This window comes from Motacilla alba, chromosome 2 (genome assembly GCF_015832195.1).
Source record: "Motacilla alba alba isolate MOTALB_02 chromosome 2, Motacilla_alba_V1.0_pri, whole genome shotgun sequence".
NCBI lineage: Eukaryota > Metazoa > Chordata > Aves > Passeriformes > Motacillidae > Motacilla > Motacilla alba.
The window spans coordinates 138868655-138886998 of NC_052017.1; the positions used below are offsets into that span (position 1 = coordinate 138868655).

Consider the following 18344-nt stretch of genomic DNA (forward strand, 5'->3'; position numbering starts at 1 on the left):
TAGACAAGTTGAGTTTTGTTATAACCTTCAGTCCTTTTGCTGATGTTGATGCTACTGCAGAGTGTTTAGGGTATGAGCTGGCACTCCTATCCTAACTGCTCCACTAGGGAAGAGCAGGTATGCAGCCATTTATCATGGAGTAGTTGTCATGTTACAGCTACACCTGCCAGATAACTCTACTAACGCCTGTATTTGTTTCAGTAACACTGGCAGGGAAAAGGAGCACAGTGACCTGCATCTTATCTACTTAATTCCTTATTATTGAAATAAATCTGTGTGTGATATGACTGACTACTCAGCCATTTATCCTAATTAAAATCCCATTAGTGCAGTGTCAGAAGACTGAAAGTCCTTGACCATATGTTGGGAGAAAACTTTTCTTCCCTGGTATCAAACTTAGTATCTTTTTACCTTCTTCAAATGTTAGTCATGTTGTGTTGTCATTATACAGGTTTTGTACAGAAATTCAAAAATAGTCAGGCATCTCTTTGATGTTCAATTGGAATTAATTAGTTTGAGTTTTCAATGGTTAGCTGTATTTGAAAGTCTGGTTGTTTCTTTTGAATATGAGATTTTTATGTTTCCTATGTTTATATCTTCTATTAAGTAATGACCCAAAAGAGAGATTTGTAATAAAAATTTGTCCTGATCTTTACAGGCTTTCATATTTCTGACTTGATAAGGTCTCTGCCATGCTATTGTGGTGAGGATATTGTACAGAGAGAAACAAAACTGTCTCGTCTCCAAGTGTTTGCCTTGGAGGAGTATCTCAGTAAGTAAAGGGAAAGCTATGGTAATTCTCAAACTAGTATTTAAAAGGTCTTTATTTCAAATGGGATGCGATGGCTCACCTTACAAAACTGAAGCTGTTTGACAACCAAAGTGTGTTGATTACTTTGTGAAGAAATAGCAGAAGTTTAAAAAGAAACTTTGAAGTAAATCCATGATTATCTGTCAGAAAATGGAAAAGAGAGCACTGAATTGGTGCTGGTGGTTGTAACATGAATACTCTGAATTTTTGAGCATAGCGTTGAAATAATTCTATGCAATTCTGTGATGATTTCCCCAAAATCCTTTACTGCTGGATATGCCTTCTACAAAAATAATAATTCTGGTTTGGGTTTTTCAACTTTTAAAAATTTTATTCTTTCTTTGAAAAGTCTTAAGCAGCAGAGGAATACCATGCATTGGAGATTTGTTAGATTTATCATGATGCATCATTCATAATAAAAACTTGAAGGATCGTCCTCCTCAGATTTTTATGACTTTGCAGAGAAGTACATTTGAGTGTCCTGATTTTTTTTCCATCTTAAGTCCATTGCTTAAAGAGACTCAATTAAAAGAAAAAAAATGCTTCAGAGAGATTGGCTGGCTTATTGAAAATGGTGTGCTGTGGAGGTAATTTAAGTGTATTATCATTAACAGAATAGCAGCTTAAAGGAAAAAAGATTTCTGTAAGTAGTCTTGTCTCCCACCCCACACCTCCTGCTAACTTGGTCATTCTCAGATTCCTGTCTGCTTCAACCCTGAAGCTGGGCTTGCTTTAGAGCTTGTGTTTTAGTTTCTTTTGAGTGGGTCACCCATTTCCATTAAGAGGCTGAGTGGGAGCAGTTGGGATTCACTGATTGTCCTAAATCACACCAGAATTACCTGACCCTTGATATTATGACCAAAGAGACCAGAACAGGCTATCAGTGACTCAGCAAGTCCAGGTGTTTGTCTGTGGGGGATTCAAACATGGATGTACTCAGAAATGCATATATCCAGAAGTTAAAGGACTGTAAAAACATGAATCATGTGTGACTTCACCTATTCTCACTGCTGTTTTTCACTTGTCTTTGGAATAAACCACCCATGTCTTACTGGTACAATGGTAAGTGTCAAGTTAATTTGTGTTACTGGATTTGGGTGGGGATTCTCTTGCATAATTGTTTTTCAGCAGGCTCCCGTTGTTCTTTGTTACTTAGCAGATGCAGTACCTTTTATTTTTTCTTTTATAGAGAGAAAGGAATTGACCAAGCAGCCTGCAGTTATTTCTACCAATGAGTTTAAAAGCTTATTAAAACTCACAAGGGAATGTTTTTTGGACCTGTGCAGCACTAGTCTTCCTAAACCTGTTCCACAGAAGGTCTGCAATAAAACCAAGTCATGCACCGAGACTCGTGGTAAGTATTTTTATTTACAAATAGGCTGCTTATTTTCCTTGGATGTTTTGTCATACTGGTTGTCAATCTTTTACTGAAAGGAGTAAAGTCTTTTTACTAAGAGAGGAAAACATGGAAGGAAAAGCAAAGTAGCTTTGTAGGCTTGTTTTGCAAACTGAAATTACCCTTGCATTTCCTTTTTCTTCCTTGACAAAAAAAAAAAAATGTCCAGAAAACACTTCTGATTGCATCACCAATGTTGCATTTTATTTACATACTTTTAGAGAGATGCATTGAGGAAGATCTATATATAAAGGGCTGTATATCTATTTCTTTAGGAAACAAGATTCTTTATTTAGGGTTGTCTAACATGTATTTCTTGCAGAGCCTTATTTAATAGAGCCAAATCCATTGGAGTGGCCAGAAAGAGATGTTCTTCAGAATTTGGAAAACTTTGAAAAAAACAAACAAAAAATGAGGTAATAATGAAATATTGGAGATTTTCTTTGGAGTAGCCATTAAACTTTACTATAGAGGAACTTTCTATGTTGATAACCGTACTGTAAGCTGTTAACACATACTGATAATCTTTCAAACAAAATATTGTTTAAGGTTAAAACAATTTTTCTGTCAATTTCCAAAGGTGTAATTTATTGGTATTTAAAGAAGTATTGTTTTGATTTCTATTGACTAAATGTGACTGGAAGCTAGCTAAAAGTATAATAGTTCTAAAACTAAATTACCAAAGTTCTACCAATAGTTCTAAAACTGAATTACCAAAGAAAATAGTAGCCATGGTAGAAAAACATACAAAACCTTTTCTTTCTCCCAACATACCCTAATTAATACAGATAATTTAGGTTGGATATTAGAAAAAGTTTCTTTACCCAGGGTGTGGTTGGGCACTGAACAGGCTCCCAGGGCAGTGGTCTCAGCCCCAGCCTGACAGAGCTCAAGAGGAGTTTGGACAATGCTCTCAGGCACATGGTGGGACTCTTGGGGATGTTGCTGTGCAGGGCCAGGAGTTGGACTCAGTGATCCTTGTGGTCCCTTCCAGCTCAGCCTATGCTGTGGTTCTGTGGCTTAATGGTCTTTGGTGGTGTTAATGTTCTTGCTGACAGACCTGTAGAGGCAAGTGTCCAGCTGTCCTTTTCTGAGTCACTTCTATCCCATTTCTCTCTTTCAAGTACCATAGGTGGCCATGGCTTAGATTGGAGTTCTGCATGTGATAAATTCTCACTTTAGCTTTCTCGTGGTATTATTATCATCATCATCATTATTGTTATTATTATTATTGGCTTTTGTTTCTCAAACAGCCAAAGTTCTTCCTTTTAGTTAGCTGTCAAAAAGCTTCCTGAAGGACCTTTCTGTTACATAGTCAGTGTTTATTTTTTTGTTCATAATCTGAACTGAGTATCTTTCTTATCCTGCATCAGGATACAATGTATTGCTTACAAAGGGAGAAAAAGAAGAACTTGATTGAAGACACTAAAAAGGAGTGGAGGGTTGCATGCAGTAGTGGCTTTATTGTTCCTTTCCTGTATATTGGTTTTGTTTTTTTTTAATGGGAACCAGTTTTTGGTCAAAGAATAGAAAAAAGGGGTGAATAATCATCTTCCCATGTTGTATTTCATAACCAAGCTCTAAATTCTTGAAGAAACTACTTTCTTCAGTCGAATTTTTAGAGAATTTGCACCAATTATCATGTTCTTTATCATGAACATTTGTGTGAACGTTCCAAGGAGCAACTTTGTTCATTTTACTTTGGTAAAATGGTAGTTTAATTGCTCCAGAGTAGCAATGATTTCTTTAAATATTAAATGAGTTTGTGAGTTTATTAAAGAAAAATAAATCTTCGATTGGTCTTTGCTCTCTGCCTTTTTTCCAGAGTTCCTCTGTTTGCACATTCACCTGAGCAGTTGCTGGGACACAAGGACAGCCAGCGGGAGTCCCTGACATTGCTGGATGCTAAAGAGCTGCTCAAGTACTTCACCCCAGAAGGGCTGCCTGTGGGGGATCTGCAGCCACTCCAAGTTCCCAAGCGGTATGATCAGCATGTTAAAGCCACTGAAGACCAAACTCAGAGCTGATGTAGGGGATGTAAATAAGGGTGGAATGGGAGTCACAGAATGGCCTAACTGCGTTTGAGTTTATAACTTGCAACGTCCTTACGTCACATGCCTGCCAGTGAAATCAACTGTTTTGGTCTCCAGTCAGTATGGCTATGTAGTTATTTCAGAATCTGAAATGGCTGGAGGTGATGATATTGGTCCTAGGCATTTAAATAACAAAATCATCTCCTGAAGCACAAACTTGTTACTGGTAGAGCCCTGTCTGTCCATTTCCAAAAGAGTAGTTCTAGTAAAACAGAAGCTACTGTGGTAGAGCTTTAATTTTTCTGGTGTGATTTCTTTCACTGGAGGGGAGTCTAGGTGGGAAGACAAAATAAGAAAATATCTGAGCCTATTTAACTGTGTTTGTCTCCTGTCATGCTTTTTATAGATACATGGAGTTACTGGAATAATTTTCGGGATCTATACATCAGTTAGAGTTAAGGCCAGACTCTATAGGAGTCAGATAGTGTTTGTAGAAGCAGAACCTGTACTATTTGTGCAGTGTGTCACAGAGTGCTAGGTAGGCAAGACAGTCTTTGCAGTCACTACAGTTATATTTGTTGACCTTTTTAGTACTGACTATTAGAAACTATGATGCATTTATTTGGTACAGCCCGTGATCCTTTTTCAGACTTCATTGTATGCAGTAAGAGTGCTTGTGAGAGGGACAGGTTCTGTAGTATTTTGGATTTTCTGTAGGATTTTTGAGACTTCCGTAAAATAGTTACTGAAGTTAAGATCTTTCCATCTGCCTTGCTATGGCTTATTCCCTTGAAATAACCTCGAACAAATACACTCTCATGATTTAGCTGTAGAGAGTTACTAGCTGGAATTGAAATATCCCAGGAAACAAGCCATTATTTCTGAAGGCTAGGAAAGATGAGTGTTAGGTGAGGCAACAGTTTGAAGCTGAAGGGAAGGATTTCATTACTTACAGTGCCTGATTGAGAAATGGGAGGTCATTTTCCAGTTCCTTTCAGTTCATTCTACTACTCATGTGTCCCGTTGTGACATTGTGATGTTTGCCTAGTTTTATTGGTAACTTGTTTGGAGCAGTGACCTTAACCATCTAAGAAATGTCTAAGAGCTTCTGTAACAGTAACAGCTCAGTAGGAATTCGTTGAACTTAAATTCTCACTTAGGTACAGATTTAATTTTCCATTGATGCCTTGTCCTCGGGGCTTAGCTGCAAGACATGCTGTTTTGTTCTTCATGTGTGGAGGCATTTGTTTCTCATTTTTGGAAATATAATTTATCCTGATGGTAACTGGTTAAAATAGATCTTTATTTTTCTCCTTTCAGTGAAAATGCATTTCTTTTGACACCAGAGCTTACTCCTGGAAAACTCAGAAGTTTGCCTTTTGAAAAAGCAGCTGGATGCCATTATCATGGACTTGAGTAAGTTTCCTGACTTCTTTTCTCAGATTTACTTTCTGGTTTCCAGTTTAAGTATAATTAGAAATGTTTCAAGCAACATGTTAAGGGTATGTTAATTATGGTTTAAATGTCACTGGTTTCAATTGCAACATTGCTGCCTTGATGGTAATGTAGAAAAATTGAAGGTCTTTTTTTCTCAGTTGTACTGCTGTGTCTCTTCTCAGTGTCTCTGAAAATTTTAATTCAGAGCTAAAAATGGCAAGGGAATTCTACATATCAAGTTCCTAGTGAAGCACATGCTTTAAGTACATACATAGTTTCTGCTTTGATATTTAATTGTAGACACTTTTAAGACTGATAGTCAAAAGGTTTAATGAGATCTGCTGTGATGCTGCTACCTTTATGTTCAGGGAGCCTGAAAACATCAGCAGGCAAGTGTTAGTGGTAAGGATGTCCAAAAGGATCCGTATGGCTAGGACTGTTAGTTAATTTCAGCCAGCCAGCCATAGGTATTTGTCAAAGCAAACAAATGGGCAAATTGTCACATCATTTAGATGTATAAAAATAGTTTAGAAAAATACAAATATTGACATTGAGGAGAAAAGGAAAAAGGCTATAGAAATGCTGGAGTAGATAATTAAGCATCATTCTTCCATACAGACAGTCTTATTGCAGTATATATTAAGAAATGCAGTGGATACCAAGCATAGTTAGTTCAGTTTTTGTGCAAGCTTCTGCTGCGTCCTAAAATCACATTTTCAGTTTATCAGAATTGACTAATAATGCTGCTGGTATTTTTTCCCTATTGATTTTACAAATAGTTTGATTAAGTCTGTGTTTAATATCTGGTAATTTTAGCCAAGTTCTCTAGGGCAATGAAGCACTCCTATCTCTTTAGTTATCTCTTTTTCTGAACAGTAACTGATGAGCCTGTTAGCCTTTTTAGGTTTGTAATAAGTGGCACAGAGAGGCAACTGGGTAGAAAAGAGAAATGCTTGTGGGTAGGTGTGGGAAGAAGCCAGTTGTCTGTTATGTGGTATCTTGCTGCCCTGCCTGCCCTCAGCAAGGAGTGTGCCTGAGATTTCAAACTAGGCACAGCACAGCTCGTGCTGCCTCTTCTTCTAGCAAAATGGGACAGATCCAGACCACAGGGAGGCCTGGGTGTTGGGGAGAGGAGGAAGATCCTGGCATATTAACATTGCAGAGGCAATGTGCTTAGCAGTGTGGGAGGGAAGCAGTAGAGTGGGAGGAGGTGTATGACCAGAACATATTGTAACAAGAATATTGTGGTTTTGGGGCAGATGTGTTTGGTACTATGCGGTTTTCATCTGCCCAGCTGCTGTATTTATATTTGGAGGTAAGATCTTGTAAAAAAAACCGAGGAGTAACAGTTATCATGGAATGGTTTGAGTTGGAAGGGACCTTAAAGATCATTTAGTTGCAGCCTCCATGCCATAGGCAGGGACACCAATATCCCACATCTTTTTCCCCAGAGCTGATCTTAATTCATTTTTCACTCAGCCTGTATTTGTGCTGGCATTGCCCTTACCCAATTGCAGGACCTTGCACTTGGCCTTGTTGAACCTCATCAGGTTTGCACAGGGCCACCTCTCAAGCCTCTGGGTGGGATCTCTTCCCTCTAGTGCTGACCGTGCCACAGAGCTCAGTGTCAATGGCAAACTGCTTTCCTGAAGTCCAGGGGTGAGCTTGCTGTGTGCTCCCTTGCTGCCCAATGGTCACTGCAGCCAAGGCTGCCCTTGAACTTCACATTCCCCACCACCCCCTCCTTCTTGGTGGCCACAAGGTCTAGCATAGCACCTCACCTCACTCAGAGAAGGAAGTTACCAGTGTATTCCAGGAGCCTCCTGGATTGCCTCTGTCCTACGTTTTGGCCCTCCAACAGATTATCGGGATGGCTGAAGTCCCCCATGAAGACCAGGACTTGTGAACATGAGGCTGTTCCTATTTAATCAAATTTTTGGTGTAATGAACATGTGCCAGACACTTGAATGCTGCTTTGCAAAGAGAAAGCAATTGCCATTAAAGCAGTGAGTAAAATGGCAATTTAACTTCTAAAGTTAAATGGATTTTTTTTATCTTTCTAGGGTATGTGACTACTCAGGGAACTGAGAATATAAATAATAAAAATTAAATACCTTGAAACTTTTAAGTTCAGACAACTTACTCTCTTATCAGATAATGAATTTATTTCTAGTGGAAAGTCTTCCTCAACTGTAGAAATTGATTCATCAGCCAGTTATTAGAAAAATTAATTTCTCCCTGAATATGAAAATACTCTGAAGAAAATAGAAACATCAGAACTAGCAATTTAACATCACTCCGCGTTAAGAGATAAAAGTAAAGAATGTGTCTTGCATTCCTGAGAGTAGGAAACATTGCTGAGCAGTTTGAAGGGTGGGCTGAGCAAGAGCTCACTCTGCTCAAAACAATTTGTAACAAAGAGGCTGGAATAAGACCGGGTTTACTGTTACCTTTCCCTGCACTACAGTAATTACTGGGTGATGAAACACTGTTCTTGTGCAAGGAGTCCTGTAAATCATTTATACCAGCAAAAAGTTAGTTAAGATGTATTTTGTGTTACCTCATATGTATGTTTCACTGAGTTATCATTTGTTCATTTGTTATCTTTCAGCCTCACTGTAGTTAATACAGTTTGTTCTGTTGATTTGGTTGATCAAACCACTTATTCATTAGTAGTCAATAGGAAGCTTGTGCTTGTTCAGTGATACTTTTTTGTATTTTTAGTACTTAAAAACGTGAATCTCTCATACAGCAGTGTTTATCTCAGACAAAGCTAAAAGTTGCATTTCAAAGAGTTTGTTCAAGGAAAAAATTCTGCTATTTTCCATGTCCATGGAAATCTTATAAGAACAGGGTAAAGTGTTACAAATAGTATATAAATCAGCTTCTTTGTTGGAGTTGGACTTAAGTATAGCAAAATCCATCAGGCAAATATTAATTTACTGGGCTCTTAAAAGTTGTCTTTCAGAACAGTATACCAGTTCAAACAAAAAAAAAGGTTTTGGAGTTCACATGACTGTCAAAATAAGTTTTTCTGATTTTAATAAAACAGAGACTTTCTCTCACAGGTTTCTCACCCAATTTCAATTTTAGATATTGTCTTGATAACAGAAGAGCCTTGGAGAGAGATGTGGGATATGCTGAACTTCAAACTCGCCTTATTCGCTATGAAACTCAGACTACTTGCACCAAAGAGTGCTGCCCTGTGCCACTTGTCTTGAGTCCTCTCCCATCTCCTGCAGTCTTGTCAGAGCCTGGAAGTGTCCCTGATGGAGAGACTTTGCAAAGTGAATTCAAAACAGAGACATCAAGGCTAAAACGCAGATCAAAAGACCTGGATTACTTTTATCCCAAGAAAAGGTAATGCACTGAATAAAATTAATCTTTAGCATGAAATGTTTCAGTAGTCTCTTGTGAACTGCATATTTTCTTTCATTTCAAAATGTTTTAGTGAAGCTATCTAGACAAATGTTCTAGTTGTTTAATCCTCTTCTGTAGGTTCATTTTTTTTCCTCAAGTGCGATCTCATCGATGGCATTAGATTAATCAAAACCGTGCAGCACAGGCACACTTTATTTAACAGATTTGGGGTTATATCCTGCAGTCTCAATTGCCTTTGAAAAGATGACAGCCTCATCTAGGACTGAAACAGTCAGGGCTCCTGTACTATGAATAAACAACTAAAGGTTTAGAAAGCCAAGGATTGTACAAACAGAATAATTGAATTTCTAATCCAAAGGACTGCTGGCATAAGATGACCTACCAAAATTCAATCTTATTGTCAGCCTTGTTTATTAAAGTCTTTTTTGGAAGTCTAGTTTTTAAGATTTCCCTTTGTATCTTGTCCTCACTCTGAAGATGCAAACTCTGTCACTGAATAATAACTGCTAGGTAACACTATTTCCAAATTCACTTTCTTACTGTAATACTTCACTTCTTCCTCATTTCCAGTTTGATACCCTTTGCATTCTAATCACAATAAGTCTTTAACAGAGGTCTGGTTTTAGAAATAAGTATATCTTTTGCAGCTTACTGAATAGTTAGAAAAGAAGATGTGATTATACTTAACATTTTGTAAATTGGAGTTTGGAATTACTGATGCTCTTACAGTTGAAGGATCAAGAATTACAATGTTCCCATAGAATTATAATGCCCAACTTCTTGTAGTCAAAGATGAGTTGTGACATTCCTATAGGGCCAAAAGAAATTAGCTATTTTCAAGAAGTTTTGTCTCATCCAAAGACTGGAGGCCAATTCTCTTTCCAAGAGTTTTATATTCTTAGTTACCTGATTTCTTCAATTTGTTTCTAGACCTTTTTAATCAGAGGTGCAGTGGGTCTACATATCAGAGCCCAATCCAGTCAGCAAAGTGCTTTTCTAATACAAAAAAATTTTACAGAGTAGAATCCTGTCTTCCTCACTGCTGTTTTCAGATGTTGTTTGCAGGAATGCTCAGTACTTACTGCTCTAAAGCAGCAGCCTCTCTAGCAGAAACAGCAGCACTAAAAGAGTCGGGATAAAACCTGAAAGTTACTTTTATTGTTTTTTTTTACTGTTCTTTGTAGGCTAACCAAATCTGAGAGCACAGACTCGCTGCTGTCCCAGGCCAGCGGCAGCAGCAGGAGTCACTGTGCCGTGGCTGTGCCGAGGAAGCGCTCGGAGAGATCCGCTGGTGCGGCTGCAGCGCCATCGAAACTGCCCGGCCAGGGCCTCGGAGCTGCCGCCAGGGCTGGCCCCGCTGCACAGCCTGAGGCTGCCAAGCCAGAGAAGGAATCGAGATCCCAGAAACACACGAGGGTAAAAATCTACCTTGTTCTCTTAGTGAAGAAGAGCTGTTAAACTTCTTTCCATGGAATTTGATCTGTAAAAACTTTTAACTCAAGGGGAATTGTCTTCATCTGTGTTTGTTAGTGAATTTCATTCTGTTCACTTGTGTAAGTGAATCCTGAAGGCACTGAGGAGAGTGCTGCAGAAGCAAAGAATGAAAAAGTGCGCAAAGAAAATTTTATCATGCCCAGAAAATTAGGGCTGAGAGAGATAACAATGAGGAATAAAAAAGGTGGAAATGAATAGCAATTAATACGAGTTACGAAATATAGATTATTAATGTAAAACCTAAAGGCACCGAAGAGATATATGTTCTGGAAGGGTCAAAGGCATCGTGGAGGAACAGACTAGTCTGAGAATAAAGATTCCTGTAGTTTTATAAATCCATTAATTGAGATAGCAGTTAAAGAATTTGGTGGAATAATATCTAATTATTAGTTGTATATATTAGGAATGCCTCTTCTAAAATACAGTACACAAAACTGTTTCTGACTTGGTGATACAAATTTTTAATTAATCCCAGGGTACAAGGAGAACACTGCAAGAATGCTAAGGTACTGTCAGAGGCAAGTTGGAAGCATCAATTGGTGTGACTCATTCAGACCTACAGCAGTTTAAACATCTCTGATGTAAAGAATGTCAGAGGAAATTATCTAATGAGACTTTAGTGTCAGATTTTAAATTTTTTTAATATGTATACATCAAACAAGGGAATATCAGTACAGCAAAAAGTGATAATTTTATATATATTATTTTGAAAAAGAAAAAACCCAATATAATATTGACGTCTTTATCTTCCAAGCTCCATGTGACTGTTCACCGATCCCTGACGTGTAAGCATTTTCTTAATATTTTAAAATGAAGGAAATGGAAATAGATTGTTAAATAACTCTGCTCAAATGCAGGCAGTGAGCTGATCACGTTGGGCAGTAGATTAAAGGCAGGCAAGATCACAAAAGATCAGGTTTTCTGTGTTTGGCTTTTTTGCTTCCCATGGACAATTTTTTGTGTCAATAGTTGGGATAAACTTCTGAGTGTGTTTTTTCTGTTTCCAAGATGCTGAAGGAAGTGGTTGCTAAGACTCTTCAAAAACATGGAATTGCAGAAGATCATAAGTGCTTTGCATCGTGCAGCCAGCGTCTATTTGAGATATCAAAATTCTACTTAAAGGTAACTAGAAGACACACTTACAGTTCTTTATTCTTAGTTAAGTGAAGCCACTCCTAAATAAAACTTGAGCTAGTATGTGGGATATTCAGAGTTTATTAAGCTAGTATTTCCCAGTGGTGTATTAGTAATGTGTAGATTGTGTGAGTAGACTTTGGACTTGTTGTCAAATGGAGAAGGTAGTTTTACAATATAGCTTGGTGGGGTTTTGCTTGTTTTAAAACCTTCTAAAGCCTTTTATACATAATGGAATAATATGCTAAAGCATGGGCCTGTTAGGTCACTCTTAAGAGCTGCAACAGCTAAGGAGGCAATAGAGTATCTCCCAGCTGTAGCTGTGACAGCTCAGCTTTCTCCCTCATTCTGAGATTGTTGGCTCAATAAGTAGCTTACAGAACTGACTCAGAAATTGCAGTTCCCTGACATGATGTTCTCTATTATCTAACACATACTGCCTCAGCAGCACCCTGTAGAATTGCATCAACCTCATGTTTAGGGGGAGATGAGAATTCTTTCCACAATACCCAGGAGACTGTGAGTCAATGCTGAAGCCCATGTTACTTGGTCTGAGCACAAAATCGAGCTAATTACAGTATGGAGTGATTAAAAGCTGTTGCTCACCAGCTGAGCTGCTGTTCTGTTCATTTGCATGTGTTTCACCTACCACTATGGGTGAACCAGCTCAGTTTAGCCAACTTCAGTAATGGTGCTTTAAGCTAAAAAAAGTCAAACAGGGCTGGATGCTTACACAATCAGAACATCTTGCTGATAAGCACCAATTTCTTAAATAATTGGAACACAGTTGTGCAGTCGTTCTGTAAGTGCTCCCAAAATCTCCCTGAAATATGCCCTGAAGGAAGATCTCCTAATCCAAAATCAGAAAGGGCTGCAGGTAGGGATGTGCGAGTAGAGCAAATCAGGGTTTGTGGTTCCATTTCAAGTAGAAAAGGAAAAGGAAGAATATGGCAGTGATCCTGTCCTTTCTAGAGAGAGGTGTCACAGGATTGTGTTCTCCTGAGCTGTCTTGCAGCTCCAAGTCTGTGTCTGAGTCCTTTAAATCCTTTTGTGTGCTGCATAATTCAAAAGCATGGTAACATAGGTGTAATTTTCCTCTGGAGACAAGTAGTAAACACATTTTCTTTCTCTCCAGGCAAGGTTTTGTTCTTGCTTTGTTTAAAAGAGTAGATGAGGTTGGACTCATTAAATGGACTGCAAAACAGAAAAGCCATTCTGGATTTTTCCCTTTTCTGCACTGGTTTTCTTTTCTGATGTCTGCTACTCTGTTCTTTGCCAGAACTCTGTATTACAGGGTAAGCTCACAGCTGATTTCCATGTTTGTATAGAAACAGGATTTCAGTCAAGACTGTGAGAACTTTGAATATCATTGAAGAAAAAATTTCTGGAAATTGTGCAGAAATATGCAGAAATTTAGGAAGACTCAATCATAATTTAGTACTAGGTTTGGACTGCTGTGAGGAAACCTGAAACCCATTGGAATAGATTTAAATTATTTTCCTTTTTTTTTATTAAAAAAGCAAAGGCGAATATTTTTTTGTTTGTACTGAACAAGGTGATAAAATGTAACACTGCCCTGGTTGTCAGGGCTCATATAATCCAAATTAGAATCACTGTATGCTGACTTCTGTGGCTTTTTGTTTCATATTTAGGACCTAAAAACTTCTAGAGGACTTCTTGATGAAATGAAGAAAACAGCAAATAGCAATGCTAAACAGGTAAGACCATGTGTTTATTTGTTCCTGTACATAGCCACAGGATGGTTTAGTCCACAGCTTTAGGAGATGAAGAGGTGCATGTGGGTCTCATTTCACTCTGATCTCACACAAACGCTCTCAGTCAGTAGTTCCAAGGCAGAATTTCCAGGTTTTGGATGGTATTTTACTTACAGCTGCCAAGATGATGTGCCACAGTGAGAAATGGAAATGAAGACAATAAATGTTTCTACATCACTGAAACAAACAAAGAGGAAATCAAGAAAATAGGAGATGAGATTTTTCTTTAATTAGGATCATTAGGGAGTTGTTCTTTTCTTGTGTTGAAGGAAATAACATTTCAAAGGTTAGGAAGTCATAAGCAGTTCTATGAAAGGAAATAATTTTTTTTTAAAGAAGCAATGAAAATGAGTAATTTTAGGCTTGTGAGTAACTGTAAGCACAAGGGATATCAGGTGGGGTTATTTGTGCATAATGTGGGACTTACATGCACAGCAGCACAGAGCGAATGACAGAAGTAAATATTCCTCCAGAAATTAAGTAACTGGTACTGAGTTCTGAGACATACACTGAAGTGACTCCATGATTTGGGGAAAAAAAAGGAAAAAAAGTGTAATGCAGAATTACAGTACAATTTTTATAATCATAAATTAAATGGAAGAATTTGTATTCCTTTGTGGATTGCTTTGTATGGATGATAAGGTTTCAAAAACTATATGGGTTGTGATGTTTGGTGTTGAACTGGGCTATTGTGCTGATACACTGCTTCTCACCTCCATCTTTGTCTGGGCAGAAAATTGATTGTTTTTTGTTCATTTGCTGTTGGCAAAAGGCATTAAAATTGGTATTCTCCTAAACTGCTTAAGTCTCTGTATTAGAGAGTATTTTGAAATTATTTTACAAAAATATAATTGCCAAGGACTAGTCAGTGGTCTGAACAACTGCCCTGCTTGGAAAGCAGCAGCAATAATGGAGGTAGATACAGCAGTGCATAAATTATCCTTCATTCTTTCTTCTCTGGCATTAGGAACTTTTACTGCTGGAAGCATGAGCTGTTTGGTATTATGTGCACCTTCTTGCTGGTGTATGGAGAGAATGGGGTGAAGTATTTCAATTCAGGGGTTCTAAACATGCCTTTTGCTAAAGACAAAGCATTCTGTAAGATTAAATACAATTATAGGGTAATGCTGTTTCCTCTCAGATTATTGACAATACTTTCTTCTCCTGAGTAGTTTGGTTTTAAATCCTGTTTAGTAAGCACTACATGGATGGTAACAAAGGACTAAAGAAAGAATTGATAACTGTGAGATAATTTGCTTTCAAAACCAGGAGGTATGTAAATTGTTTGTTTTCTCATTTATTTGCCCAGGTGATTGAATGGGTTTTGGAAAAGACTAGCAAGTAGAGGCACTGTGTGGATTCTATTCACACCTTCCCAGGAGCTGTGGAGACAGAGCACTTCTGACTTGAGAAGCATTATGCTGCCCAATGCACACACAGATCTGCACACTGGGAGGACTTTGGTCAGTGTAGTATTAATATACACTCATTCTTCAAGCACAGCAGCAAGGTTGGAAACTTTTTATATTGAAAGTTTTAAATTTTTTTTATTCAAATGAAAAGAGGTTGTATTTTATATGTGTATTTATTATGTTTGTTAAAAGGAATATAGCTTGACTTGAATTATAAAGCTTTGTATATTTGTCAACCAGTGTATTTGGTTTTTATATTAATAAAAAAACCCACATATTTAATTTTGATAACTACTACTTTGTTTTACCTTTTTGTGTGAAGATCTCTATTCTACTTCAGCTTGCTCTTGTATAAACAGCTGTTTACAGCATCAGCCATTAACAGTTTATATCCTAATTAAGAATAGTTCCTATTCTGCAGGTGAAAACAAAACACAATCAGAATTTGAACCATAATTATCTCTGTGTTGTAATATCAGGAAGAAAAAAAGCATGGCTTGAAACATGGTGCAAGGTCCCATTAAAGAAAGTTTCTTCATTTTACGAGCTGAATTTTCGGTATAATTTCCTGCATGCTCTTTGTAAGACTCCTTAGAAGAATATCTAAGGAGATCTCTGAGATTTCTTTTCCTGGAAGAGGAGAAAATCAAAGCAATAGTGGTAATGAGGATGGTGAGAGCTGGAGAAGAGCTGGTGTGCTATGCTGAAATGTGAGGGAAAAAAGAGTTTCTAGGTGTGTTGCAAACACTAAATTTGGCCTCTGTTTAATCTCTGGCATATACCTGGCTGGGACTAATGTAATTATTCCAGTTAGTATTTTGTTGTGATGAGGAGTTCCTACTAAGCTTTCTGTATTAAGGATTTCCTATTTATCATATAAACTAACAGGATTAAAACTGACAGAGATGCAGGCTATTGTTTCCTATATTATCCCAGTAGGAAAATAGATTAAGCAATACAAATATAAATGAAATTTAATGTTGTGAAAAAATAATCAAACTAAACCATGTGGAGGTTAGACTTAATACTGTGAAATCTAGGCTTTCTCTAAAGAGCCTTCCTGATTTTGTGACGTTATTCTTTGCTTAATTCTATTTGGTGTAAAGCTGAGCCCTAGGGAGGTTTTTCATGTCTAACAGAATCTTGAGTTAAACTGTTCTGTTCCTTTGTTCCCAAGTTACCGTTGTCCTGAACTGTACTAGACCTTTCCTGGGTGGGTGTGTACTTGGTTTAACTGAGCTGTAGTAGGAGAGCTCTGAAGTTGTTCTGCTGTGACAGTGGGCTCTAGTGAGTACTGTGCAAGCTCAGGACAAACATAACTACTTGTAAAATGGATGACATTTGTCTGCAGAATGCCACACATCCACAGCATCCCAGTTTTAGGGATTTGGTGAAATAGAAATGAAATGAAGAGCGTTATTAAAATAATCATTTAATAAGTGCGTGCACAAAATTGCTCCAATGTAATGATTACTGTGTATGGCTCACATTTCTTTGCATTCAACATAAAAACAAGAAAGTAATCAAGACATTAACCTTTCTTAACATCTTAGAGTGAATCAAGAAAGTATCTACTTCCAGAGAGAGAAAAGCTGTAAGCTGTAGCCTTCTCTCTTCAGCCTGAATGCTGATACTTTTGTCTGAATACTAAAGCAAGCCACTGAAAGTTGTGTTTTCTACTTAATTTTGGGAAGTTTGTGTATTTTTAATTAAAAAAACTTTGTAGTTAGTAATAATACATAAGTTGATAAGTAAAAGTACAGAAGCTCTACATTTCATAAATCCTTGAGGCTAGCTGCCATGAGCACAGAAAATACCTTCAGGAAAGTAATTAATACTTTGAACTGCTTTTCTTGTACTTCAAGTAGAACCCAATGGTTATTGGTTTAATTAATTCTGTAGACTCAAAGACTGGCCTGAAATAATCAGCAGGAAAGCAGTTAGGGAAGCATAAGCATTTTGATGTATTGGTTTTCTGCACAATTCCCAGTGCAGAACTAATACACTGCTACCCATGTCTCATTTGCTCTTTCTGTTGGTGGCTTTTTAGGACAAGTGGTAGCTGGTTTATTATTGTGGCTTAATAACACTGTGCCCCATTTGAGCTGTGATAACTGTCCCTGTTCATACTCTTAACCTACAAAAAAGTAGGCACAATAATTTGATCTGGTCCACTGCAACAGCACTAAACCAAATTATTTTATGTGTATCGTAGTTCCAAAACCCCACACTGAAAGCTCCTGCAGCTTGGCTGATACGCTGTAACTTAGGTTATGCAGAATGTAACATCACCCTTTGTCTCTGAACTTCAAATTATTTTCTTGTTTGTGGCTGCTGAGCCCCAAATCCAGTCTGCTTTATGCATATTTTGGGTGCTTACTTTCATGTTTCTGCAAATCGGGACATAAATCCTATTCACCAGTACACATTTCTGGTTTGCCCATAATCCATCCATCCTGTATAATAAGCACATAACATAGCATAATAACATATGTGTATTATATGTAGAAGTACATTGTCCATCCATGTTATGTGCTTATATTCCCCACAGGACTGGGGTAAAACAGCACTAATGTGGTTGCCATTACTTGGCAATATGATTACTTGTAATATTACAGCAATTAATTTTAATTACATGATGAGTATCACTGGGCTACCGCAGAACTTAGCTTGGGTACTAACACTTTCCAAATCCACAAACTTCTTTGTACCAATTCACAGTTCTCCCATGGAATTTGTTTTATAAATTTGTTTCCTAATGCCTCTAATTATTTACACAAGCATGGAAATTTTGATGAAGTTAAAAAAATGAATAGCTAATCCCATGTGGGAAAAGCAGGTGATCATGTTTAACAGGAGGTTATCGTCTCTGTTAAATATTTAAAATGTTTTTCCCCTCATTCTTTTAAATAAAAATTTTGCCCTGCTTTGTCTGGAGGGTTCACTGAGTTTATCAAAATTTTGTGAGCATATTATTAATATCTGCTCTTTAAAACTGAAGTCACCACTGAATTCAAAAGTGTCCATAATATACACAATGTATATATATAAAAATATGTATTATATAGTGTATTAATGGTCTCTCTATATAGTAAATAGATTCAGTAAATAGCTAGTTATCAATCTGCCAGTTTGACTTTTATGGAAAATAACATAAATTTAGAAATCAATGGTAGTCTAATGATCTGAAGCACATAATTTCTTTAGGCTCTGATTCTGCTTCCACTGAAACCAAAGAAGCTCCAATTAGCTTTTAAGCATGGGTAAGAGGACACTGGGAATGCTCTCAGGTGGAAATCAGATGAATCTGCCCTTCGAATCAGCTGAGCTTCCCCATGCAAAGAGCTGGATGGAGTGTGCTGCCTTGTCCTGTGGGAGGAAGAAATTCTAACAGTCTGCAGAAAGCAAACACTTGTTTTGTTTCTTGGAAAGGATCAATTCTAATGGTGTTTGTGGTGGTGATTTGCTTGG

At 37.5% G+C, this 18344-nt stretch overlaps 1 protein-coding gene across 4 annotated transcripts in view; it reads left to right on the top strand.

The window, feature by feature from the left end:
- Positions 1 to 18314, top strand: part of LOC119697839 (MDM2 binding protein) — a 30278-nt gene extending 11964 nt beyond the window's left edge. For 2 of the 4 annotated variants that reach the window (XM_038129167.1, XM_038129168.1), the window contains exons 13-22: positions 659 to 772; positions 2001 to 2165; positions 2530 to 2623; positions 4033 to 4188; positions 5561 to 5656; positions 8771 to 9037; positions 10243 to 10474; positions 11561 to 11674; positions 13339 to 13404; positions 14771 to 18314. In XM_038129167.1, the coding sequence (XP_037985095.1) occupies positions 659 to 772; positions 2001 to 2165; positions 2530 to 2623; positions 4033 to 4188; positions 5561 to 5656; positions 8771 to 9037; positions 10243 to 10474; positions 11561 to 11674; positions 13339 to 13404; positions 14771 to 14806 (1340 nt within the window). In that variant the 3' untranslated portion in view covers positions 14807 to 18314. Of the gene's footprint in view, positions 1 to 658; positions 773 to 2000; positions 2166 to 2529; positions 2624 to 4032; positions 4189 to 5560; positions 5657 to 8770; positions 9038 to 10242; positions 10475 to 11560; positions 11675 to 13338 lie in introns of all 4 variants that reach the window. The other 2 variants (XM_038129164.1, XM_038129166.1) reach the window with 1 other exon arrangement.
- The last annotated feature ends 30 nt before the right edge of the window (positions 18315 to 18344 follow it).